This window comes from Bos javanicus, chromosome X (genome assembly GCF_032452875.1).
Source record: "Bos javanicus breed banteng chromosome X, ARS-OSU_banteng_1.0, whole genome shotgun sequence".
NCBI classification, from domain to species: domain Eukaryota; kingdom Metazoa; phylum Chordata; class Mammalia; order Artiodactyla; family Bovidae; genus Bos; species Bos javanicus.
Genome location: NC_083897.1, coordinates 143,917,260 through 143,942,305, shown reverse-complemented (window position 1 = coordinate 143,942,305; position 25,046 = coordinate 143,917,260). Strand labels below are relative to the sequence as shown.

Here is a 25,046-nt window from a genome sequence, read left to right as displayed (position 1 = left end):
GGCTCAGAAACCACAGCAGCTTTGCGGACCGCTGCGACGGACTTGTGGTTGCCTTGGAAACGTGGGGCGCGGTTCCCAGCTGCGGGCCGTCACTTCGGTACCGAGGTCTGAGCTGCAGACACCGTGTACCTCCATGTGTAGACACAACTGGCTGTTTGTGACTCTTTTTCTCTGCTGTGTCAGGAGGAACACAGCAGGTGGGGGTATCATTTCTGTCCACTCTGAGATCTGCCAAGAACTCCCTATTATTATGATTATTGTTATTATTTTGGCCATGGGATGCAGCCTGTGGGATCTTAGTTCCCTGACCTGGGATTGAACCTATTTTCTTGGTAATGAAACCATGGAGTCCTAAACGCTGGACAGCAGGGGAATTAATTCCTTATTTTATTTTTTTAAAAAGTTCACCTCCAAGTTCAGGGCATCTCAAGGCACAGGCCGCCAGCATTCCATCCAGGGCCGTATGCGGGGGGACTCTGACTGACCCGGGTGAAGGATCAGCTCCTTTCCAATGACTCTGCGTCCGACAGGCAGATTTGAAGGTGACCAGAATGTGCCAGACTGTGTTCTTAAAGGACGGGATGCTGCCTTTATTTAAAATTCTGAAATTTAGACCATCAGGAAGTTTTCTTTTTTTGGGGGGTGCGGAATGGGGGGCTTTATGTTGGATTTTTTTAAACCATTGAATTAAAATATACTGAATCTGAATGACTGAGTTTGGGGAGCCCCCTTCCATTTTGTGCTCAGAAGGAGGACCTCGGTGTGAAGTTAACCACCTCTAGGGCATCTTCTTGGAAATACACACGCTGACGGTGTCAGTTCTGTGCCTCACCCGGGAAATGGGGCGAAGAATGAGCCTTTGGGGGAGTTCCTTGGTGGCCCAAGTGGCTAAGACTGTGAGCCTCCAGGACAGGGGGCTCTGGTTCCACTCCTGGTCCAGGAGCTGAGTTCCTGCATGCTGGAAGACCCAGTGCAAGAAAGAAAGAAAGCGGTGGGCGAAGGAGGGCTGAGAAAGACAAAAGAGAAGAAAGAAAAAGAGAAGAAGGAAAAAGAAAGCAGGAAAGACACTACAGGTCCCATTGGTTTTTAAAAAAGAAAAAGAAGCAGGCTTTGGAAGCTGGGAAAACTAGATGGATGTGAAATGAAAGGGTTAGTTGCTCGGTCGTGTTCAACTCTTTGCAATGCATGGACTGTACCCACCAGGCTCCTCTGTCCGTGGGGATGCTCCAGTCAAGAATGCTGGAGTGGGTTGCCATTCCCTTCTCCAGGGGGAATCTTCCCAACCCAGGGATCAAACCCTGGTGTCCTGCATTGGCAGGCGGATTCTTGACCATCTGAGCCCCCTGGGAAGCCCAGGAGGGTTGGGGAACGCTGCTTTAAGGGTGCTATTTACACGAGACTTTCTGAAATCAAGTAAAAATAAAACCGTCGCCCAGAGCTGACGTGGAAAGGGGGCGTAAAGGGAGTATTCCATCGTTCAGAATCGTCTCATCGTCACACGGAGACGTCTTCTGTTTCGGGAGGTCAGCAGCTGGGGGCATCTGGGGCCAGGTCTGTGTGTATGAGTGACCTGGCCACGCGGGGTGTGGGTGTCCTCACTTGGAATTGAGGCAGGCTGACAAGGGGCCCCCGCGCCTGTGTTGCAGGGGATTTCTTCAAAGACGCCCTCCCGGAGGCGGACCTGTACATCCTGGCCAGGGTCCTGCATGACTGGACCGATGCCAAGTGCTGCCACCTGCTGCACAGAGTGTGTCGGGCCTGCAGGACAGGTAGGTGGCGGGGACGCCGGGCGCCGGGCCCGCGGGTCCACTCAGGGCAGAGGGACGGGCGTCTCGACGCGACGAGGGCTCGCAAACCCCGTCACGGGGACACAGACGCGCCTCTGCGTGTGAGGAGGCCGGAGTTCCGGCCGGCCTCTGGAGGCTGCCCTCCTTTTCGAGACACCAGCACGTCACGGGCTCCCTCATATCGTCTCTTCATCGCCACGCTCTTCCATTCCCCCCACCCTGAAGTTGCGGTTCTCAAAGTACGGTGTCATTTTCAGAAGTGAAGTCGTTCCTGGCGGGTTGTGTCTAGAGCCCTTCCGTGGGGGAGCTCTAGGAAGTGTGTTGAGCAAAAGTGAATTATTTATGTTTCAATGCATACTGACATTACCTGATGGTGACTTGAGTTGTTTTTTTTTTTTGACTTTGTGTAGAGGGACGTTTGAAACCTTGGTCCTTTAAATTTATTTTTACCGATTCATTTCTTTAGCTGTGCTGGGCTTTAGCCACGGCGCTGGAGATCTTCCATCTTCGTCGTGGGATAGGGGATCCTTTGTCATGGCTTGCAAACTCTTAGCTGTGGCAGGCGGCATCTAGTCCCCTGGCCAGGCGTGGAACCCGGGTCCCCTGCTTTGAGCGTACAGAGTCTTAGCCAGCGGACATCTGAGGACGTCCTTCATTGAACCCTAGTATCATTATTATTATTAGTTTGTACAGACAGGAAAATCGCCAAGGAACAGATATATATGTATCTGTAGCCTGGAGAATCCCATGGACAGAGGAGCCTGGTGGGCAGCAGTCCATGGGGTCGCACAGACTCAGACACGACTCAAGCGACTCAGCGCACAGCACGCACGGCTGATTCCCTCTGCTGTGTGGCAGAAACGAACGCAACATTGTCAGGAAGCTGTAGGTCCATAAAAAATTAGTTAAAAGAAAAAAAAATAGAAAAAGTTGCCCAAATAGGTAGTGGCTTGCCTGCGGTTTTTCTGTTTAGAAGAATGTGCGTGGCTCGGCGTCTCCAAGGTCACAGAAACTGAGTTTCTCTTGGGGGTGATGCTGTGTGGGCTCTGGTTCGCTTCCCGTGTTTCAGTTGGGTAGCTCAGTCGTGTTCGACTCTTTGTGACCCCATGGACTGCAGCACGTCAGGCCTCCCTGTCCATCACCAGCTTCCGGAGTTCACCCAAACTCATGTCCATCGAGTCGGTGATGCCATCCAACCGTCTCATCCTCTGTCGCCCCCTTCTCCTCCCGCCTTCAATCTTTCCCAGCATCAGGGTCTTTTCCAATGAGTCAGCTCTTCGCATCAGGTGGACAAAGGATTGGAGCCCACACACACATATATATACACAAATCCCAGGTGGTGCGAGTGGTAAAGAACTCAGCTGCCAGTGTAGGAAATGTAGGAGACTCTGATTCGATCCCTGGGTCGGGAAGATCCCCTGGAGAAGGAGATGGCAACCCCCTCCAGTATTCTTGCCTGGACAATCCCATGGACAGAGGAGCCTGGAGGGCTACAGTCCATGGGGTCGCAAAGAGCTGGACACGACTGAGCGACCGGACGTGCACATATATAATACATAAAGCATGTCATATTTACATTTAAAATTTATATATTAAACGTTTACTTTTAAAAGTAAATGGATGAATGGATGTCAAAAATGTAAAATAATAGTTACATAATTTGTGTTATTTTTGGATATCCTTAAAAATAAATATCATGAAAAATGTTTAAATGTAAAAATTTTAAATATTAAAATACTATATATTTACAGTAAAAGTATATTACATTTGTGTATATAGTTACATTATGGGCTGTAAAAGTTGATCAGTCATGCCCGACTCTGCGACCCCATGGACTATACAGCCCATGGAATTCTCCAGGCCAGAATACAGGAGTGGGTAGCTGTTTCCTTGTCCAGGGGATCTTCCCAACCCAGGGATCAAACCCGGGTCTCCCGCACTGCAGGTGGATTCTTTACCAGCTGAGCCACCAGGGAAGCCCAAGAATATGGGAGTGGGTAGCCTATCCCTTTTCCAGGGGATCTTCCCGACCCAGGAATTGAACCTGGGTCTCCCGCACTGCAGGCGGAGTCTTTACTCACTGAGCGATCAGGGACACCCGTGTACATATGGGTACGTGTGTGTATGCATGTCTGTGTTACACGTGTCTGCATCGGTATATGTATGTGCGTGAATATGTATCGGCACACTCAGATGTTGCATGCATGGTACAGACACGACCTTCCAGACAGCGCAGCTAGGAGAATCCCCCACATCTGGAGGCAAAGCTCTTTTCCTCACATTCTCGCTGCTTGGAGGTCCCATCTCCGCCTCTCCCCATGAGCCTCCTACTGATGGTCAGCCCCACTGTGTCTGCATCGCTGCAAATTACTATCAATAACGCACGGATCTTACTTTGACGTCAGGGGGAGCGAGTGTGGGCATTCTTAGCCACGAGATCCATTGTCCAAAAAGGACCCAGGACTTGGTGACTTTTTAAAGAAGCCAGGAGAACGTGGCGTTTGGTCTGAGAATCGGGTACGGAATAAAACGGGTCAGAACGTGTGTAAGGGTTACTTTGATCGCTTGATTGGCACACTCGCCTTTGAGCTTTCAGAGAAAATGACGTGACACATCGTTTTGTGGATTTGTTTCTAAGCGATGAAGCTGGAAAATAAGAACGAACGGTCACGTGTCGTTTTCCGGGGGTGCGTTCCGGAGGATGCGTTTTGAGGATCGATGGTCCTTTCTCCCCGCCTCCCTCCCGTCTCTGCCTCTGTGTCCACCTGGTTTCTCCTCTGGCTCTGTCTGTCTCCTTTTCCATTTCTCATAAGGACCCTGTCCTTACACGGTAACCCTCTCCAGCATTCTTGGCTGGAGAGTCCTGTGGACATGAGCCTGGTGGGGCTACAGTCCACGGGGTGGGAAAGAGTCAGACACGGCTGAAGCAACTGAGCCCGCTCCTGGTTACCAGCCAGAGGCGGGTGGACAGTGTTTGTAGACACAGCCCTGCTTAATCGTGTGCTCTGTCCAGTGCCTACGGGCCACGCTGGCCTCTAGAGCTGGGAGGAAAGAGGGGACGATGGCTGTGTGTCCTAGGTCAGGCTCTGTCCCGCGGGGGTCCTAGGTCAGGCTCTGTCCTCCAGGGGGTCCTAGGTCAGGCTCTGTCCCGTGGGGGGTCTAGATTAGGGTCTGTGCTGCAGGTGGTCCTAGGTCAGGCTCTGTCCCACGGGGGGTCCTAGGTCAGGGTCTGTCCCGCGCGGGGTCCTAGATTAGGGTCCATCTTGCAGGGGAGGGTGGGAGATGCCCGGAGCTGTGGGCTAACCTGCGAGCCGGGGGTGTGGGCAGGAAGCCGGGCGAGGAGAGAGTGGCCAGCGGGTCCTGGGTCCAGGCTGACCCTCGCTCAACCCCTCACCCTCCCCGCGGCAGGTGGCGGCATCCTGGTCATCGAGAGCCTCCTGGACGCGGACGGGCGGGGCCCCCTGACCACGCTGCTGTACTCGCTGAACATGCTGGTGCAGACGGAGGGCCGCGAGCGGACCCCCGCCGAGTACCGCGCGCTCCTGGCCCCCGCCGGCTTCCGAGACGTGCGGTGCCGGAGGACGGGGGGAACCTACGATGCTGTCTTGGCCAGGAAGTGAGCCCTGCAGCGTGTGACCCCGCACCCCCGTCATGACGCAACGCCTGCAGTGAAGAGACGGTGTCGGTCACGTTTCGTTCTTGTCTTTTCTTCTTCTTTTTTCCCATTCTTGTCTGTCTATTTTGCACGTTTCTTGTTTTTCTGCCCTGTCGAGGGATATGAGGTTTATGCTCACGGATGGTCACTTTGAGTTTTATCTTACTTTCTTTAATTATCCTTATTTTCACTTGATTCCAGTCCATTCTATTTTGCTTCCTTCCTGTGATGGAGTTAAAGGTCTGAGATGAGGTTCCTCCTGGATGGGGATGGCCCTAAACCCAAGGACAGGGTCCTTATAAGACACAGAAGAGGAGAGACAGGGACACCGAGGAGAAGCCACGTGGAGACGGAGGCGGAGATGGGAGGGAGGCAGCCACCAGCCCACGGATGGACACCTGGAGCCCCCAGAAGCCGGAAGAGGCGGGAAGGACCCTCCCATGGAGACTCTGCAGGGAGCTCAGCCCTGGGACCCTTTGACCTCAGACATCTGATCTCCAGGACTCAGGGAGGGTGAATGTCTGTGGTTTTAAGTCATGATCCCATTGGTTTGTTTTGATCGACCCAGGACACTGATACGCAAGGAAATGGATAGATCGTGGACACATCCCAAATTGTTTAAGTTTGAAAAAGCAGAAAAGAATTGCTGGTCTGTTTTGCACCATAGAGTCCAAGAGGTCTTTCGTGAGGAGTTTTAATATCTACTCCTTTAGCAACTTTCTGATATGCAATAAATATAGCGTCATGAACTACCATCAACATGCTGCATGTCGTGTGGCTTATACCTGAAAGTCTGTGCCTCTGACCGTCCTTCCCTGTTTCGTTCACCTCCCAGCCCGCACCTGTGGCAACAAGCTGTCTGTATCTATGAGGTTGTTGCCAAGGTAGCTGTTCCCTCCTCCAGGGGATCTTCCAAGGTAGCCATTCCCTCCTCCAGGGGATCTTCCAAGGTAGCCATTCCCTCCTCCAGGGGATCTTCCAAGGTAGCCATTCCCTCCTCCAGGGGATCTTCCAAGGTAGCTAATCCCTCCTCCAGGGGATCTTCCTGACCCAGGGATGGAGCCTGGGTCTCCTGCCTTGCAGGTGGATTCTTTACCCTCTGAGCCACCGGGGAAGCCCATGACAATCTCTAGGTCTATCCATGTGGCTGCCAGGGGCTGTACTTCGCTCTTTTTTAGGGCACGTAATGTTCTATTGTATGTATGTACCCCATCTTCTTGAACCATTCCTCTGTCAATGGACAGCTTAGTTTGTTTCCACGCCTTGACTGTTTTGTAATTTCGTTTGTGGTATCTTTTAGGTTCTGCATGTGAGCAATATGATAGAATGCATTCGTCTTTCTCTGTCTGACTGACTTCACTTTGCATGAAAGCAGGAGTTTACGTTCGTGTTTTTTCATGGTGGCATAGCCTGGGTGGGACGTGGGATCTTTCCGGACCGGAGATCAGACCCGTGTCCCCTTTCCTGGCAGGTGGGTTTTTAACCACTGGATGGCCGGGCAAGTCCTGTTGGATATGTTTTATAATCAGAAGCAAGGCAAGACTTCAACTGTCATTTCAGAAGAAGCATTTAATCTTTGTTTCCGGTTGTGCTGGGTCTTTGTTGCCGTGTGCCTTTTCTGTAGTCGCGACGAGCAAGCGCTGGTCTCTTCTTCCGCTTCCTATCTGCGTTCTACTTTCCACTTGGGAGCTTCTTCTCTCTTGCAGCAGAGCACAGGCTCTCGGGCACGCGGGCTTCAGGAACTGCTGCTCGTGGCCTCAGTAGTTTTGACTCCCAGGCTCTGGAGCCCAGGCTCATTGGCTGTGGTGCGTGGGCTCTGTGGCTCCAACGATATGTGGGGTCTTCCCACAGAGATCGAGCCTGGGTCTCCTGCGTTGGCACGTGGATTCTCAACCACTGCACCGCCAGACAAGCCCAGCTAGCTGTTAATGATTGTCGTGTTTGTATTTATGTATATGTTTCCTCCCAAATTGTAAGCTCTGTGATCACCCCCGAGGGGCTCCATCCCAGGGGAGTCATATTCTCCGAGCTTCAGGCCCTTCACTGTCCACATGAAACTGTCACAGCATTGTTAATCGGCTGTTCAGTTAAGTTCAATCGCTCAGTCGTGTCCGACTCTGCGACCCCGTGGCCTCCCTGTCCATCACCAACTCCCGGAGTTCACTCAGACTCACATCCATCGAGTCGGTGGTGCCATCCAGCCATCTCATCCTCTGTCGTCCCCTTCTCCTCCTGCCCCCAATCCCTCCCAGCGTCAGAGTCTTTTTCAATGAGTCCATTCTTTGCATGAGGTGGCCAAAGTACTGGAGTTTCAGCTTTAGCATCAGTCCTTCCAAAGAACACCCAGGACTGATCTCCTTTAGGATGGACTGGTTGGATCTCCTTGCAGTCCAAGGGACTCTCAAGAGTCTTCTCCAACACCACAGTTCAAAGCATCAATTCTTTGGCGCTCAGATTTCTTTATAGTCCAACTCTCACGTCCATACATGACCACTGGAAAACCCATAGCCTTGACTAGACGGACCTTTGTCAGACAAGTGATGTCTCTGCTTTTTAATATGCTGTCTGGCTTTGGATGGTGCCAGCTGAAGCGTCTTGGCCGCGTCTGATAGACCGCTCACTTGGAAACGCTGAGCCGTGCATTGCGGGTCGGCCAGGCGTGGCTGCTCTTCGGAGGTAACAGAGCTGACGGCTGAATCTGACCTGGGACAGGAGCGTTCATCTCGGGTGTTGCATCCTGGAACCTCTGGGTGCCGCCTTCGTGAGGCTGGAATTGAGTGTCAAGCTGATGCAGTTACGGAAGAAAGATGCCTGGAGGTGGTGCCTGGGGGCACTCGTTTTGCCGGAGACACGGGGTTGGAATTGGCTTCCTGTCTACTCATGTCTGACTTATGACTTCTAATAATTTCCCCGCTGTTCCGCCTGAAGACTGGAGCGGTGTATGAATTGATGTACCTACTTCTGTGGTTATATAGCGGCTTTTTATACTGCAGCCTGGCGTGCTGCAGTCTGAGGGGTTGCGAAGAGTCAGACATGACTTGGCGACTGAACAACAGCATACATGGTTCTATGACGCAGAAAACAGATGTGTGCCTATCTGTACATACCTACATGTATGTGTGTGTGTGTGTGTGTGTGTGTGAGTGTCTGTGATGATAGCCCTCTATCCATGTCTTTATTTCTGACCACACTGCTCTCTTTATATTGTCTGGAACCTAACTCTGTCGTCTGTCTGTACGTATAGGGAACCTGTGTGTGCTAAACACATTTTTTTTCCCCCAAAACAACTTTACCATTTATTTCAATAAATGAAATCTGTATATATTTTTTTCTTTTTACAACTACTGAGACACCTCGTTTATTCCAGGTGGTCATAGAAAGAGGTATTCCACATGACTGAATTAGATAAAGTCTGAATTAAAATTTTATTTTCTGGAGTATATGCTATGCTGCGCTTGGACTTAGACGGTGAAGAATTTGCCTGCCATGCAGGGGACCTGGGTTTGATCCCTGGGTGGGGAAGATCCCCTGGAGGAGGAAATGGCAACACCGCCCAGTATTGTTGCCTGGAGAATCCCATGGACAGAGGAGCCTGGGGGGGCCGCAGTCCATGGGGTCTCAGAGTCGGACAGGACTGAGCGACCAACAGTTATGCTGTGCTAAGTCACTTCAGTCGTGTCCAACCCTTTGTGCCTTCGTGGACGGCAGCCCGCCAGGCTCCTGTGTCCATGGGATTCTCCAGGCAAGAACACTGGAGTGGTTGCTGTGCCCTCCTCCAGGGGAGCTTCCCAACCCAGGGATCGAACCTGGGTCTCCTGCCTTGCAGGTGGATTCTTTACCACCAAGTCACAGGTATTCACTCTTTTTTACATTCTTTTCCCATATACGTCATTACATAGTATTTTTTTTATCTCTATTTTTTGGGGAGGGGGCACGTGGACCAGCCTGTGGGAAATTAGTTCCCTGACCAAGGGTTGAACCCACAGCCCCTGCAGTGGGAGGACAGAGTCTTAACCACCAGACGGCCCGGGAAGGCCCGTAATAGATCGCTGAGGAGAGTTCCGTGTGCTATGCAGTCAATCTTCACTTATCTCTTTCCAGTTTATCCCTCCTGCTTAACATTTTTTTTTTTTAATTGGAAGGACTGATGCTGAAGCTGAAGCTCCAATACTCTGGCCACCTGATGCAAAGAGCAAGGAGCTCCAACCAGTCCATCCTAAAGGAAATCAGTTCTGAATATTCATTGGAAGGACGGATGCTGAAGCTGAAGCTCCAATACTCTGGTCACCTGATGCAAAGAGCAAGGAGATCCAACCAGTCCATCCTAAAGGAAATCAGTTCTGAACATTCATTGGAAGGACGGATGCTGAAGCTGAAGCTCCAGTACTCTGGTCACCTGATGCAAAGAGCAAGGAGATCCAACCAGTCCATCCTAAAGGAAATCAGTTCTGAACATTCATTGGAAGGACGGATGCTGAAGCTGAAGCTCCAGTACTCTGGTCACCTGATGCAAGGAGCAAGGAGATCCAACCAGTCCATCCTAAAGGAAATCAGTTCTGAACATTCATTGGAAGGACGGATGCTGAAGCTGAAGCTCCAATACTCTGGCCACCTGATGCAAAGAGCTGACTCATTGGAAAAGACCCTGATGCTGGGGAAGATTGAGGGCAGGAGAAGGGGACGACAGAGGATGAGATGGTTGGATGACATGACCAACTCGCTGGACATGAGTTTGGATAAACTCTGGGAGTTGGTGATGGACAGGGAGGCCTGGCGTGCTGCGGTCGATGGGGTTGCAGAGAGTCGGACATGACAGAGTGACAGAATAACAGCAATAGAAATTCCGTGCATAGAGGGTCCTAGGAAATGCCATCAGTGCCTCTGTGATGGAAAGCATGTTGCCCAGGGCAGGGGGGAGACTGGCCTGAGGAGGAAACTGGGGGAGTGATGCCCAGGGCCTCTTCTTGGTTAGCCGTTTGTGGGTCTTTCCCTGGAGGACTGCCCTGCACTTGCTGTCCATGGAGGGGAAGTCCTGTGCCTTTTAAGTCAAAGGGCATGACTTTGCTGACTGTGAAGAGCCAGGTGAAGGGAAAGGAACAGGTTCTGTGTGTCTGACAGAGCTGGGGGGTGGGGAGGTTGTTCTGATTCCTGTGGGGCTCAGGTGTTGACCTTGACATCCCCCCAGATGTCTGTTTCCTGCCTGCTCCTCACCTCTGGCTTCCACTGCACGTTTCTCGGTTCAGTTCAGTCGCTCAGTCGTGTCTGACTCTTTGCGACCCCATGCACTGCAGCACGCCAGGCCTCCCTGTCCATCACCAACTCCTGGAGTTTACCCAAAGTCATGACCGTTGAGTCGGTGATGCCATCCAACCATCTCATCGTCTGTCTTCCCCTTCTCCTCCCGCCTTCAATCTTTCCCAGCATCAGGGTCTCTTCAAATGAGGCCGGCTCTTCACATCAAGTGGCCAAAGGATTGGAGTTTCAGCTTCAGCATCAGTCCTTCCAGTGAATATTCAGGACTGATTTCCTCTAGGATGGAAAGGCAATTTCTCACGGCCCCTCTGAGTTCATCTTCAGCGACTTCAGTGAGGCTTCCCGAGCAGGTGAGCCTGGACTGAGTCAGACACACAGAGCTCTCCCTCTGCTGGTTCTGCTGGGTCCTGGGTGCTCTTGAGGACCCTGAGGTAGCGACCAAACCCCAGTTTACACAGGAGGCGAGGATGGTCAAGGCCAGAGGTCCCCAGCCTTTTTGGTACCAGGGACCAGTTTCGTGGAAGCCCGTGTTTCCGTGAACCTTCGGGCGGTGGGAATGCTTGCAGGCTGCCTCGAGCCCCTTGCACTAACTGGGCGTGCATGCTCAGTCGTGTCTCACTCTGCGACCCCGTGGACCGTGGCCCTCCAGGCTCCTCTGTCCGTGGGATTCTCCAGGCAAGAATATGGAGTGGGCTGCCACGCCCTTCTCCAGGGGATCTGCCCACCCCAGGGATGTAAGCAGCGTCTCCTGCATTCGCAGGCGGATTCTTTACCACCTCGGTCACCGGGAAAGCCCACATATACGTATATGAACATAAATCACATTTATAAATATGTAACATGCATTTCTTTGGCTCCTCTGCCCATGGGATTTCTCCAGGCAAGAATACTGGAGGGGGTTGCCATGCCCTCCTCCAGGGGATCTTCCCCAGCTGGGGATCGAACCCAGGTCGTCTGCATTTCAGGCGGATTCTTTACCAGCTGAGCCACTGGGCAAGCCTTAATTTTTTGTTTTGTTTTGTGCAGTTTATTTCTGTTATTACATCAGCTCCACCTCATAACATCCTTCAAGCATCGGATCCCAGAGGCTGGGGACCCTTGGTCCAGACTGGTGGGGTGGAGGAGACCCTGCTTCATTCTACCTGTGTTGGTTCATGGGTCCCCTTCCAGCGTAGCTGAACACTTCCGTTTCTGCCACATGCTAATTTCCAGAGCCTTGGACACTTGTTGGGCTTCCCTGGTGGCTCAGACGGTAAAGAATCCGCCTGCAAGTCAAGAGACTTGGATTTGATCCCTGGGTGGGGAAGATCCCCTGGAGGAGGGCATGGCAACCCACTCCCATATTCTTGCCTGGAGAATCCCATGGACAGAGGAGCCTGGCGGGGCTACAGTCCACGGGGTCACCAAGAGTCAGACACGACTGAGCAACAGAGCACCCACATGCGCCCTTTCAGGATTTTTTCTCCCCCATTTGTAACCTTCACAGCTGTACCGTTCCATTTTCTTCCCCTTTCTTCATTTCTGTTTGAGCCATCCACTCTTGGCTGCTATTTTTACCTCCTGAATAAGCAGGGTTATTTATATACGGAGAAGCAGAGGCACATTATTTGAAAAAAGGAGAAGCTGTTACCTCAGACCCAGGTTTTGGGTATTTGTAAAAATCAGAAGGAAAATGAGCGTCGGGCCGTACCTGCTTCGACGGAGGTTTCGTGCAGACCTGAGCTCGTGGCTTCCGGGAATATGTATATGAGGGCAGGGGCAGGTGGGCTTCTGAGCCTGATTTCCATTCTGGGTCTTTGGAGAGAGGGGTGGTCCGCCTTCTGTGCTGGCCGTCTGGGTTGCCACAGACAGCTTAAGCTTATTGATGGATTAGCTGGTTAAGATATGGCAATGCTGGGATGCTTCTCAATTGTGCTGCTGGAGAAGACTTTTTTTTTTTTTTAATATATAATTAGTTTACAATATTGTGATGACTTTCGCCATGTGTCAGCATGAACTGGTCATAGGTACACGTGTCCCCTTCATTCTTGACTCCCTTCCCAGCTCCCTCCCCACCCCGTCCCTGCACGCATCACAGAGCTCCCGCTTTGGGTGCCCTGCGTCGTGCGTCGGACTTGCCCTGGTCAGGTCTTTTGCCTATGGTAACACACATGTGTCAATGCTCTTCTCCCAAATCATCCTACCCTTGCCCTCTCCCACAGAGTCCAAAAGACTGTTCTATACATCTGTGTCTCTTTTGCTGTCTCACATACAGGGTTATCGTTACCATCTTTCTAAATTCCATATATATGTGTTAGTATACTGTATTGGTGTTTTTCTTTCTGACTTTCTTCACTCTGTATAATAGGCTCCAGTTTCATCCACCTCATTAGGGCTGATTCAAATGCATTCTTTTTAATGGCTGAGTAATACTCCATCATGTATATGTACCACAGCTTTGTTATCCATTTGTCTGCTGATGGACGTCTAGGTTGCTTCCATGTCCTGGCTATTATAAACAGTGCTGCAATGAACATTGGGGTACACATGTCTCTTTCAATTCTGGTTTCCTCGGTGTGTATGCCCAGCAGTGAGTGGGATTGCTGGGTCATATGCCAGTTTTATTCCTAGTTTTTAAAGGAATCTTCATACTGTTTTAGTGAGAGTGCCTTGGACAGCAAGGAGAGCCAACCATTCCATCCTAAAGGGAATCAGTCCTGAATATTCACTGGAAGGACTGATGCTGAAGCTGAAACTCCAATACTCTGACCATCTGATGCGAAGAGCTGACTCATTGGAAAAGACCCTGATGCTGGAAAGATTGAAGGCAGGAGGAGATGGGGGTGACAAAGGATGAGATGGTTGGATGGCATCACTGACTCAAGGGATATGAGTTTCAATAAGCTCTGGGAGTTGGTGATGGACAGGGAGGCCTGGCGTGCTGCAGTCCACGGGGTCGCAAAGAATTGAACACGACTGAGTAGCTGAACAACAGCAACCACCAAAGGATGTCCTGTTTTCAGTGGGCATCCCCCAAAACGTGTGCATATGTTTATATCCAGAATCCGTGACAGTGACCTCGTTTAGAGACACGGTCTCTGCCAATGTTATTAATTGAAGGATCTGCAGATGACGTATTCGGGATTATCTGGTCAGGGGACATAAGAGGTTTCTATTGTGTTCATGTTAGTCTTGCCTACAGATTTGGGCTAGGCTCCAGAAACATCCCAGGACAAAGCGTCGACTTAAGAAAGATTGCACAACCTGAGACTTTGGAGTTACGTGTTATTTGGGGCCTAAATGAGGAGCACATCCTGGGAGAGAGCCCCTCAGATGGCTCTGAGAAGTTGCTCCAAAGAGGTGATGGTCAGTGTCGATGTGATTCTGGTGAAGCGGGAGTTCACGCAAACATTTCTCTTTGCAAAGAGTCTTCTGTTAGTCACCAGGAGTTGATGTCATCTCCCCATGAAGAGATTTAGCGCTTTCCAGATATGACAAGATGCAAGAGCTGGCTTCATAACATCGGCTCCTGAAAATATCTATGTGAAGACCTGTCCCACCAGTCTTTCCCAGAGTGCACATGCCTGATGTCTGCTCTCCACCCTGAGCTCCTTTCGGGGGGTGTCGAAGGTCTGCAGCTGCAGCAGCAGCTGATTTAATCCTTGTCGAGGTGGAAGGCAGGTGCCGTTTTGTAGTGGGAAAAGCAGAAGGAACCGGGTTTTTTTTGTTGTTTAGTGGGAAGAAAATCCTGCATTTGTGGCTGAACCAGCCAGGCACAACTGTCCTGCTCCCCTTGCAGGCATGAGCCGTTGTTCAGTTAAGTTCAGTCACTCAGTCGTGTCCGACTCTCTGCAACCCCGTGGACTGCAGCACGCCAGGCCTCCCTGTCCATCGCCAACTCCTGGAATCTACCCAGACTCACGTCCATTGAGTGGGTGATGCCATCCAACCATCCCCTCCTCTGCCGTCCCCTTCTCCTCCTGCCTTCAGGTTGGAGCCACGTTGGACAGAAGTGAGTGACCTGGGGACCCACTCCTTGCGGTTGGAGTTGAAGTGGGGCTAAGCCGTTTACCCCCGTGGGGTCTGCACTAAGTCAGCTCATATCTAGGGCGCCCAGAAGGTGTCCGAAGAGAACTGGGCCATTGCTCGGTGTGGAAAAGCCACCCTTTGGGTGTCGGAAGAGCTTTGAGCAGAGAGACAGTTTTCCTTTAACTACTAAAAAAAATTTTTTTTCACGTGTTTAGAACAAACACCTCCTGCTGGCTGAACTCCCTGCTCTTGCTGTTTTTTCCTGTAAGCGGAGTTCCTCTCTCTCGTCAGAATTCTCTAGAACACCAGTTAGATCCTGTCTGTACTTGTTAACCATCTCCCACCGCCGTGGCTCTCGTGGCTGTTAGAAAAAAAAGCTCAAATTACCTCACCTGTCCAGCGGCCGGTGAAGGCGCACGCGGTGATGAGTGGTTCCTGACGTAATGAACACGCTTAGAAAGTGAACGCTGCCCAGCCGTGTCTGACTCTTTGTGACCCCCATGGCATATACAGTCCATGGGATTCTCCAGGGCAGAATACTGCAGTGGGTTGCCATTTCCGCCTCCAGGGGATCTTCCCCACCCAGGGATCGAACATGGGTCTCCCGTGTCTCCTCCATTGCAGACAGATTCTTTACCTGTTGAGCCTTCGGGAAGAACTGTATTATAAAAGGTTACAATAAGTTGTTATAAGTGACCACAGATCAGGTGGTTTAAAACCACAGACAGGGAGGATGTATATCTTCCCTGAGTCCTGGAGACCAGATGTCGGAGGTCAGGGGGTCCCAGGGCTGGGCTCCCTGCAGAGGCTCCAAGGGAGGGTCCTTCCCGCCTCTTCCGGCTTCTGAAGGCTCTGGGCGTTCATCCCTGGGCTGGTGGCCGCCTCCCTCCCGTCTCTGCCTCCGTCTCCACATGGCTTCTCCTCTGTGTCCGTGTCTTGGGTTTAGGGCCACCCCCACCCAGGAGGACCTCATCTCAGACCCATCATTTCATCACACCTGCAGAGACCTAGTTTCCAGAGAAGGTCCCGTTCTGAAGTTCAGGCTAGCACCTAACACTTTGGGGTGGGGAGAGACAATTCCGTTGACAACAGCCTCCTCCAGGCCGCATGTGATATATATTTTATTTGGGTGAACATGCACACTTGACCTGCGGTAAGTGCCTTAACACACGTGGAAAGTTTCCTCCTGAAAGCCTTGGTCCTCCTTGTGAAGGAGGACACCTTTTATCTAGCACGGGCGAGACCCTCTCACTTTGTCAGCGGCCAGCGGTTCCCGTAAAACGCGGACATCAGAGTTGTTTTGGGTGAAGGCCATCCGGGGTGGACTGACCAAGCTCCCCAGCTCTCGGGGGCTCTGCCTTTGAGAGACAGCCTCTGGATGCGGGCCGCCTTAACCACGGTCGTGAGGGCGTCTTGGGACGCGTGCCCGTCTGCCTTGTCCTTCCATATGTATGCTGGCGTTGCCTGGAGTTTGCTCAGCCTCAAAGAGATCGGGTCGTGTTTTCTGGCTGGCTCATGACCCAGGCTGATGTGTACAAAGAGTTGCCATTTCAGAATTAGGGGCACCCGGATCCCAGGGGAGAAAAAAGAGGCATGTTGTTAGCACCAAGGTCTGGACGTGTTGACTTTTGTGCGTTTGAGGAGTTGAGGAAAAGGTTGGAGGCATACTGAGGTGCTGATCCTGGGACTAGCAGGGAAGATTTCAGACCAGATGGGTGTCCCATGTGGCTCAGATGGTACAGAATCCACCTGCAATGCGGGAGACCTGGGTTCAATCGATCCCTGGGTGGGGAAGATTCCCCTGGAGGAGGGCATGGCAAACCACTCCGGTATTCTTGCCTGGAGAATCCCGTGGGCAGAGGAGCCTGGGCGGGCAACGCAGTCCACGGGGTCGTAAAGAGCCAGACACGACTGAGCGACTGAGCACAGCACACACCCCTTCTTGCAGTTGCGTTCTGTGTGTCTGCGACCATAAGACAGTCATGAGGGCGTCTTGGGACGCGTGCCCGTCTGCCTTGTCCTTCCATACGTATGCTGGCGTTGCCTGGAGTTTGCTCAGCCTCGAAGGGATCGGGTCGTGTTTTCTGGCTGGCACCTGAGCTTGGCTTCCTGCAGACACGGCTGAGCACCACGGCGCCCTCATGGTTCCTGGGATGGCGGGAAATAGAGAGAGAGGTTGTCTTCCCTGGGTGAGGAAGTCGCCGTGGTGGTGGTGGAAGATGCTGAGTGCCTCGGTCACCTGCAGCTCACCCCAGACCACAGGCAGAGTCCGGGTGCCTTGGAGGACACTCATCTCCTCGAGACAGGGGACCCCCAGCGTCTGGGATCCGGTGCCTGACGGTCTGAGGTTGCAGCTGGCGTGAGAATAATAGAAATGACGTGCTTGATCAACGCGATGCGCTGAATCAACCTGAAACCATCCTCTCCCCGCATCGCTCCGTGAAAAATTGTCTTCTGTGAAAGCGGTTCCTGGTACCTAAAAGCTTGGGGAGCAGTGCGTTGGAAGGATGGAGCCCCCCACTTTGCTGTGGAAGGCTGTGAAGGGGGATGGTCCCTGAGGCTGTGTGTGTGTGTCCAGGTTTTTGTTGGTCTGTGTGTGTGTGTGTGTGTGTGTGTGTGTGTATCTGTCTCGGCGTCTGCATTCATCACTGCATCTGGGCGTCTCTGTCTAAAGCTCTGCGTGTGTCCCGTTTACCACGCACCTGTGTGTGTGCGTTTAGAGGTCTGCATCCACCTCTTTTCATGAATCTCAGCGTGTGCATTTAGAGTGTGGTGACTTCTCTGGTCATGGATCCCAGGCTCCACAGCCGTGGTGCACAGGCTTGGCTGTTTCCCCGCATGTGGGATATTCCCGGACCAGGGATGGAACCCGCGTCTCCAGCGTCGGCAGGCGGATTCTTTCCCACGGAGCCACCAGGGAAGCCCTGGCTCTGCATTTATATGTCTGTGTGTGTGTATTTCTTCCTGTCTCCGTGAGTCCGTGTTTATATGTGTGTGTTTCTCGTATCTCTGTGTTTCTCAGGCGTCTGTGTGGGTCTGCAGTTATACGCCCGGGAGCGTCTATATCTCTTCCTGTTTCTCTGTGTCCGTATTTATGACCGCGTCTGTACGTCTGTGTTTTTCCTGCCTCTGTGTGCGTCTGTGCACATTGATCTGTGTCTCTGTATTTATTATTGCGTCCGTGTTTCTCGTGTGTCTGCGTTTATACGCCCGGGAGCGTCTATATTTATTCCTCTTTCCGTGTGTCCGTATTTATCACTGCATCTGTACGTCTGTATTTTTCATGCATCCGTGAGCTTCCCACATGGCTGTGTTCCCCAAGTCGCTCTCTCAGTGACAGCAGTGACCTCTCTGACCTCACTGATCTCTCAGTGACCAGGGACTCCTGTGCCATAATGCCTGATTTAGGGGTGATTATACGTTGCTCCAATCCCTGGGTCTGAACAGAACCCTGGGATCGTGAATGAAAACTTTAAGCATCGGGACTGCCCTGGGGGTCCCGTGGCTAAGACTCTGCACCGCCAGGGAAGTGGGGCAGGTTCCATCCCTAGGTATGGAAGGGGATCCCACATGCTGCAACCATGTCCTGTGCAGCGAATACATAAATATTAAAAAAAAAAAAAAAAAACAAACCTCAGTAACCATGCACTGCTGCTGCATTGCACGCAGATTCTTTACCAGCTGAGCCACCGGGGAAGCCCAAGAATCCCGGAGTGCATAGTGCATCCCTTCTCAAGAGGCTGCAGATACTGGGAGCACCCCTGAGGAGAACACGTGGACAGGGGCATTCACCCCCGGGGGGGCACTTGGCCCGATTCTTGAAGCCCCCCTGGGAACCATAAGGTTATTACAGAGTATTGAGCAGAGTTCCCTGTGCTGTCCAGCAGGTCCTTGCTGGCTCTCCGTGTTAAATACAGCAGTGTGTCCATGTCCATCCCAGACTCCCTAACTATCCATCTCCCATGGCAGTAAGTTAATTTTCTAAGTCTGTGAGTCTCTTTCTGTTTTGTAAGTCCATTTGTAACATTTCTTCTTAGAGTCCACATATAAGGGATGTCATGTGCTATTTCTCTTTCTCTGACTTCAAATGGCATTATTTCACTCTTTTTTACGGCTGCATAATATTCCGCCGTATATATGCCGCACATCTTCTTCATCCCCTCATCTGCCGATGGACGTCTAGCTTGCTTCCACGTCCTGGCTCTTGTAAGCTGTGCTGCGGTGAACACATGGGTCCCTTATCTTTTCAGATGCTGGATTTCACCGTTTATGCGCTCAGGAGTGGGACTGCAGGATGATATGGTCAGCTCTCTCAATTTTGATCGAGTTAATGATGGAGTCTTCAAAACTGAAATAATGCTAGTTTTCCGTTTGCACCACTTTCTGATTTTTTTTTTCTTCCTGAGACGTGGGTTCCTGAACTGTTTTGCCTTCTCAGCGCGCTCCTTCGCATCCCGTCTCTCTCCTCTTTGTCCTCGCCACGCCGCGTTCCGCCGTATTCACTTGAATTGCCTCCTCCGCTCTCCATTCTTAGGACCCCAGGCCTCCGAGGCTCTGAATTTCGTGGAACCGCACAAGCATCCGTGTGTTACAGTTTGGCAGAGGGTGGGGGACTGTCCTTGGTGAAGATCCCAGGTGATGGAAGTGCCCGATACAGGATCTGGGGGGGTGCCTGCTGTGGTTCCTCGAGGAGAAGCGTGTTATTCACAGCCTAAAAGTTGACAGTTAGGTTTTATTCAGGCAGGGGCGGGGGAATTTTTTGGACTCCCAAGCCTGGGAGGCAGTATTTCAACTGACCGTGAGGGAAGAGGAGGCGAGGGGAAGAGCCAGGTTATACAGAAATTTTGCAACAAAAGACAGGTATTGTGAACATCAAGAGATGATTGTAAAGAATGCCCGATAGTCCACGCCTTCCTCAGTGGCTCAGATGGTAAAGAATCTGCCTGCAACTCGGGAGACCCAGTTTCAGTCCCTGGGTGGGGAAGATCCCCTGGAGGGAGGGCATGGGAACCCACTCCAGTATCCTTGCCTGGAGAATCCCATGGACAGAGGAGCCTGGCGGGCTGCAGTCCACGGGGTCACAGAGAGTCGGACACAACCGAGGGACAAACACATTCACATTTGGAGGCTTTGAAGTCGCCGTTGGCCTTTGCATCCGTGTTTATTGATGTGACCGGAGATACTCCATTTCACACAGCCGTCGTTTACAAGACTGAGCTTTCTTCCAAAGGACAGGGACTCAGTTAGGAGGAGTCACTGCCCGGCGTGTGTCCCGAAACTGCCTGAGACACTTATTTCCTGCGGTCCTCTGAGCGGTCAAGCAGGAGTCTGGATATCACAGCATCACGTGAACAAACGAGGAGCCAGGAGGGTAAGACTGAAGGACTCTGATTCTTCTTCTTTCTGAAGGGGGAAAGTTCTGGGCATGTCCCAGAAGCCCCCAGAGGAGCTACGGACCCCCTCCCCACTCCAGGGACATAAGGAGAAGTGCATTTTGTCTCTGCCCATTTCCCATTTCAGTCGCTCAGTCGTGTCCGCCTCTTTGCGACCCCATGGACTGCAGCACGCCAGGCCTCCCTGTCCATCACCAGCTCCCAGAGTCCACCCAAACCCATGTCCATTGAGTCGGGTATGCCATCCAGCCATCCCGTCCTCTGTCGTCCCCTTCTCCTCCTGCCTTCAGTCTTTCCCAGCATCAGGGTATTTGCCAATGAGTCAGTTCTTTGCTTCAGGTGGCCAGAGTATTGGAGCTTCAGCTTCAGCATCAGTCCTTCCAGTGAATATTCAGGACTCATTTCCCTTAGGCTGGACTGGTTTCATCCCCCCTTGGCTACTGATTTCATCAGTCATGCCTGCAGGACTGTGGACTGAAAAGGTCACTTATATTGTCGGGAAAAAAAAACACACAACCTATGTCGACAGGAAACTGTCCCACCATTGTTAATCGGCTCTGTTCTAGTATAAAATAAAAAGTTTTTAAAGAATGAAATTGTCAGGATCTGTGTGCGGGTTGGAAAAGAATTTCCAGACATGAGGCTTAAGAAGAATTAAGTTTATTAGAGTGGAAGATGCTGTTAGAACAGGGGGCTGGCTCAAGAGAGAGCCAAACCCTTTCGCAGGCTACCAGCCGATTTTTATAGCCTCAAGACAGAGACATTTCCTGCCAGCAGCATGGCATGAGCTGAGTGGTTAGGGTGCTATCTAGGCTGGACGCTAGGGTGGGTATTTTACCTAATACGGGGTCAGGGAACTGGCTGGTTTACATCTGGAGTCTCATGGCAACAGTTGCTATGGGGCTTGGTCCGTTCCAGAGATTTTTGTCCTGTGACCTTGCTATATGGTTCCGCAAAAAATGAGCTTAACAATTAAGAGAATGCACAACGTAGGCTTTCCTGGTGGCGCAGATGGTAAAGAATCTGCCGACAATGAAGGAGACCTGGTTTCGATTCCTGAGTCTGGAAGATCCCCTGGAGAAGGGACTGGAAACCCACTCCAGTGTTCTTGCCTGGAGAATCCCATGGACAGAGGAGCCTGGCGGGCTACAGTCCATGGGGTCGCAAAGAGTCAGACACAACTGAGCAACTAGCAACAACTTATGTCCAGCTGAAACTATCACAGCATTGTTAATCGTCCCTAAGAAAGTGTTAGTCGCTCAGTTGTGGCTGAGACTTTGTGACTCCATGCTGTGTGGATGGTAGCCCGCCAGGCTCCTCTGTCCGTGGGATTCTCCAGGCCAGAATACTGGAGTTGATTGCTATGCCCTCCTCCAGGGGAATCTTCCCAACCCAGGGATGGAACCCAGGTCTCCCTCACTGCAGGCAGATTCTTTACTGTCTGAGCCACAGGGGTATTCTCCAGTATAAAATAAAACTTTTTTTAAAAAATAAAAAGAATATAGCAGTTAAAAGAAAATGCACAACCTATATGTTGAATCGTGTTTTATTTGGCAGAGAAAACTGAGGAATTAAGCCCAGAAGGCAGCCTGTCAGATCGCTGTGAGGGGCCGCTGCGAAGAGATGGGAGAGCGGCAGGTCGTGGAGGAGTTTTTGCAACAAAAACCAGGTAGTGGGAACACTGAAAGATTCCTGTTAATGAAAGAAACCAGGCGTCTCCAGGTAACGATATCACAGCTTTCCTTTGTATCGTTGATCTTCAGTTGCCAAGTCGTGTCTGACTCTGCAAACCTCAGTGACTGCAGCATGCCAGGCCTCCCTGTCCATCACCAACTCCCGGAGTTTACCTAAACTCACGTCCATCGAGTCGGTGATGCCATCCAACCGTCTCATCCTCTGTCGTCCCCTTCTCCTCCCACCTTTGATCTTTCCCAGCATCGGGGTCTTTTCCAATGAGTCAGTTCCTCGCACGAGGTGGCCAAACGATTGGAGCTTCAGCATCAGTCCTTCCAATGAATATTCAGGACTGATTTCCTTTAGGATGGACTGGTTGGATCTTCTTGCAGTCCAAGGGACTCTCAAGAGTCTTCTCCAACACCACAGTTCAAAAGCATCAATTCTTCGGCGCTCAGCTTTCTTTACAGCCCAACTCTCACATCCATAGATGACCAGTGGAAAAACCATAGCTTTGACCAGACGGACCTTTGTCAGCAAAGTGACGAAAAGCAGGCGTCCTGTTTACTCCCCCAGGGCTGTCCTTCCTGCCTGAAGGAAGTGGTTCATAGCTTGACCGACAGCTGCAGTGTCCTTTGTTGACTTGGCAGGAGACACTTTCCATTCACTGCTAACTATCAATAGACAAACGGTGCTGAAGCCTTCAGCCCTCTTGCCCCAACAGTGACCCCGAGGGATTCAGGAAGGGAGAGAAAAGGATGCCGGCTCCAGATAAGCACAGACTCTGTTGCATCTTCCCACAGACAGAGAAGCATTGGGGACCTCCCTTGTGGTCGAGTGGTTAAGACTCTGCCTTGCAAAGCCGGGGATGTGGGATCGATTCCTGGTTGGGGGACTAAGATCCCACGTGCTGTGGAGCAGCTACGTCCTGACACAATCAAATAAAGAAATACTTAAAAAAAAGTTCTTTTAAGAAAAGACGCTGCCTTACAAGGCAAGGGATGCTGGTTCGATCCCTGGTTGGGGAATTAACATCCCACGTGCCTTGTGGTCAAAGCGGTCCATCCTAAAGGAAATCAGTCCTGAATATTCCTTGGAAGGCCTGAAGCTGAAACTCCAGTACTTTGGCCACCTGATGCAAAGACCTGACTCATTGGAAAAGACCCTGATGCTGGGAAAGATTGAGGGCAGGAGGAGAAGGGGACGACAGAGGATGAGATGGTTGGATGGCATCACCGACTTGATGGACATGAGTTTGAGCAAGCTCCGGGAGCTGGTGATGCACAGGGAGGCCTGGCGAGCTGCAGTCCACGGGGTCCAAAGAGCCAGACACGACTGAGCGACTGAACTGAACTGAGAATTTGAGAGCTGTGTTTTATTCAGTGGGGGAATTTTTAGGGCTTCAAGCCCACGGTCAAAGCCAGTCAAGTCAGAGGATAAGACAGGTTATCATAGAGGCTCTGCAAACAAAGACCAGGTCGTCCGAACGTCAAAAGATGAGTGTGAGTTAAAGAAAGCGATGTCCCGAGTTACGGAGCGCAGTGCCTGTCTGTGTATGGGACGAGGCAAGAGTCTGGATTCTCTGAATCACTCCTTTCACACGCATCTAGGTGTCTGCCGTCAACACCCCGTGTGTTCGCCACCTGAGCTTCCCCAGGGCTCTCTGTGGGGAGCTGGCTGCGGTCAGATGGCCGCTAGATGACAGGTCTCCCTTCCCTTCCTGAGCTCCCTCTGGGCTCACCGGCTCACCATCCGTGAAAGCTCGCATCGCCGATGACTCTGACAGCCTTTGTTTACTGACTCGGAAGGAAATATTCCATTTCTGAAATCCCGTGAGGACGCTGCCTGTGTAAGTTCTGTACGCCCCTCTGGCACGTTAGGGGTCCCAGAAAACGGGGTCGTGGAACCTCCCGTTTCTACCCCATTGATCGGAAGCATGGGGGCATTCGTGGGTATATTCCTGGGACTCTTCATGGGTGTCTGAGGTGGGCGCTGTTTTGTCAGGCCGAGCCCTTACCCTGTGGGTTCAGCTCGTCCCTTCACGGTCGTGTCTGGACTGAATTACGTGGCCGGGCACCCGGCTGGTGTCTTGAAATCTGAAGGGTTACTTGATCTGGAGGCCAGAGGAATTGAGAGTAACATGATATATTAACAGAAACAGCATAGAGTATAGTAGTTTCTGCCGTTTAGTCGCTCAGTCGTGTCAGACTCTTTGCGACCCCATGGACTGTAGCCCACCAGTCTCCTCTGCCCGTGGGATTCTCCAGGCAAGAATACTGGAGTGGGTTGCTATGGAATGCATTCCTATGGCCGGGAGATCTTTCTGACTCAGGAACGGAACCCGTATCTCTTGCATTGGCAGGCAGATTCTTTACCATCTGAGCCACCAGGGACGCCCACCTCTCTCGGAAAAAAACAAGCTGCTGGGGACCACCTCTCAGATAACTTCCTTGTTGTAGTTCACTCAGTCGTGTCTGATTCTCTGCAACCCCATGGCCTTCAGCACGCCAGGCCTCCCTGTCCATCACCGTCTCCCGGAGTTTGCTCAAACTCACGTCCACTGAGTCAGTGATGCCATCCAGCCATCTCATCCTCTGTCGTCCCCTTCTCCTCCTGCCCACAATCCCCGCCACCCGCGGTTAATTTGTCTCAGGAGCCTCCCCTGGAGGGTGCACGCACACCCTAGCGTACCTGTATCTTGAAGGGAAGGCTTCTGGGAGGAGCAGGACTCATTATGGTCTGGGATTATGCTCTGACTTTTGACTGCAAGGAGCCTTTCTGCGTAGGTGTGGTGTCTCCCTTATCAGACAGGCTTTTTCCCCTTCCTTGTCCCTGCCTTGATCATTCCCTTGAGGGAAGAGAAAAAGACTGGCTAACCACCCTGTTTTTGGTTGGTTGCAAAGTCCTCAGCTGCAGCCCACCTATCTCTCATCTCAAGACATGCAAGTGGAAAAATGTGAAATTGTAATTCACTCCATCCTGTCTGACTCTTTGTGACCCTGTGGACTGTAGCCCCACCAGGCTCCTCTGTCCATGGGATTCTCCAGGCAGGAATACTGGAGTGGGCTCTTCTGTCCATGGGATTCTCCAGGCAGGAATACTGGAGTGGGTTGCCATGCCCTCCTCCAGGGGATCTTCCCCACCCAGGGATCTTAGTTAGGTCTCCTGCATTGCAGGCAGGTGGAAGGGTGGCTGATTGTAAATTTGCAACCTTGAACTCAAGCTGATGCCTGTCTGGCTCTGGGCTCCTCCATCTGTTTGGCCAACTCAAGAGTC

At 51.7% G+C, this 25,046-nt stretch overlaps 1 protein-coding gene across 3 annotated transcripts in view; it reads left to right on the top strand.

The window, feature by feature from the left end:
• Positions 1 to 24,819, top strand: part of ASMT (acetylserotonin O-methyltransferase) — a 45,436-nt gene extending 20,617 nt beyond the window's left edge. For 2 of the 3 annotated variants that reach the window (XM_061408270.1, XM_061408269.1), the window contains 2 exons: positions 1,647 to 1,769; positions 5,196 to 6,201. In XM_061408270.1, coding sequence (XP_061264254.1) covers positions 1,647 to 1,769; positions 5,196 to 5,407 — 335 coding nt within the window. In that variant the 3' untranslated portion in view covers positions 5,408 to 6,201. Of the gene's footprint in view, positions 1 to 1,646; positions 1,770 to 5,195; positions 6,202 to 21,653 lie in introns of those variants that run through there. The other variant, XM_061408267.1, reaches the window with a different exon arrangement.
• The last annotated feature ends 227 nt before the right edge of the window (positions 24,820 to 25,046 follow it).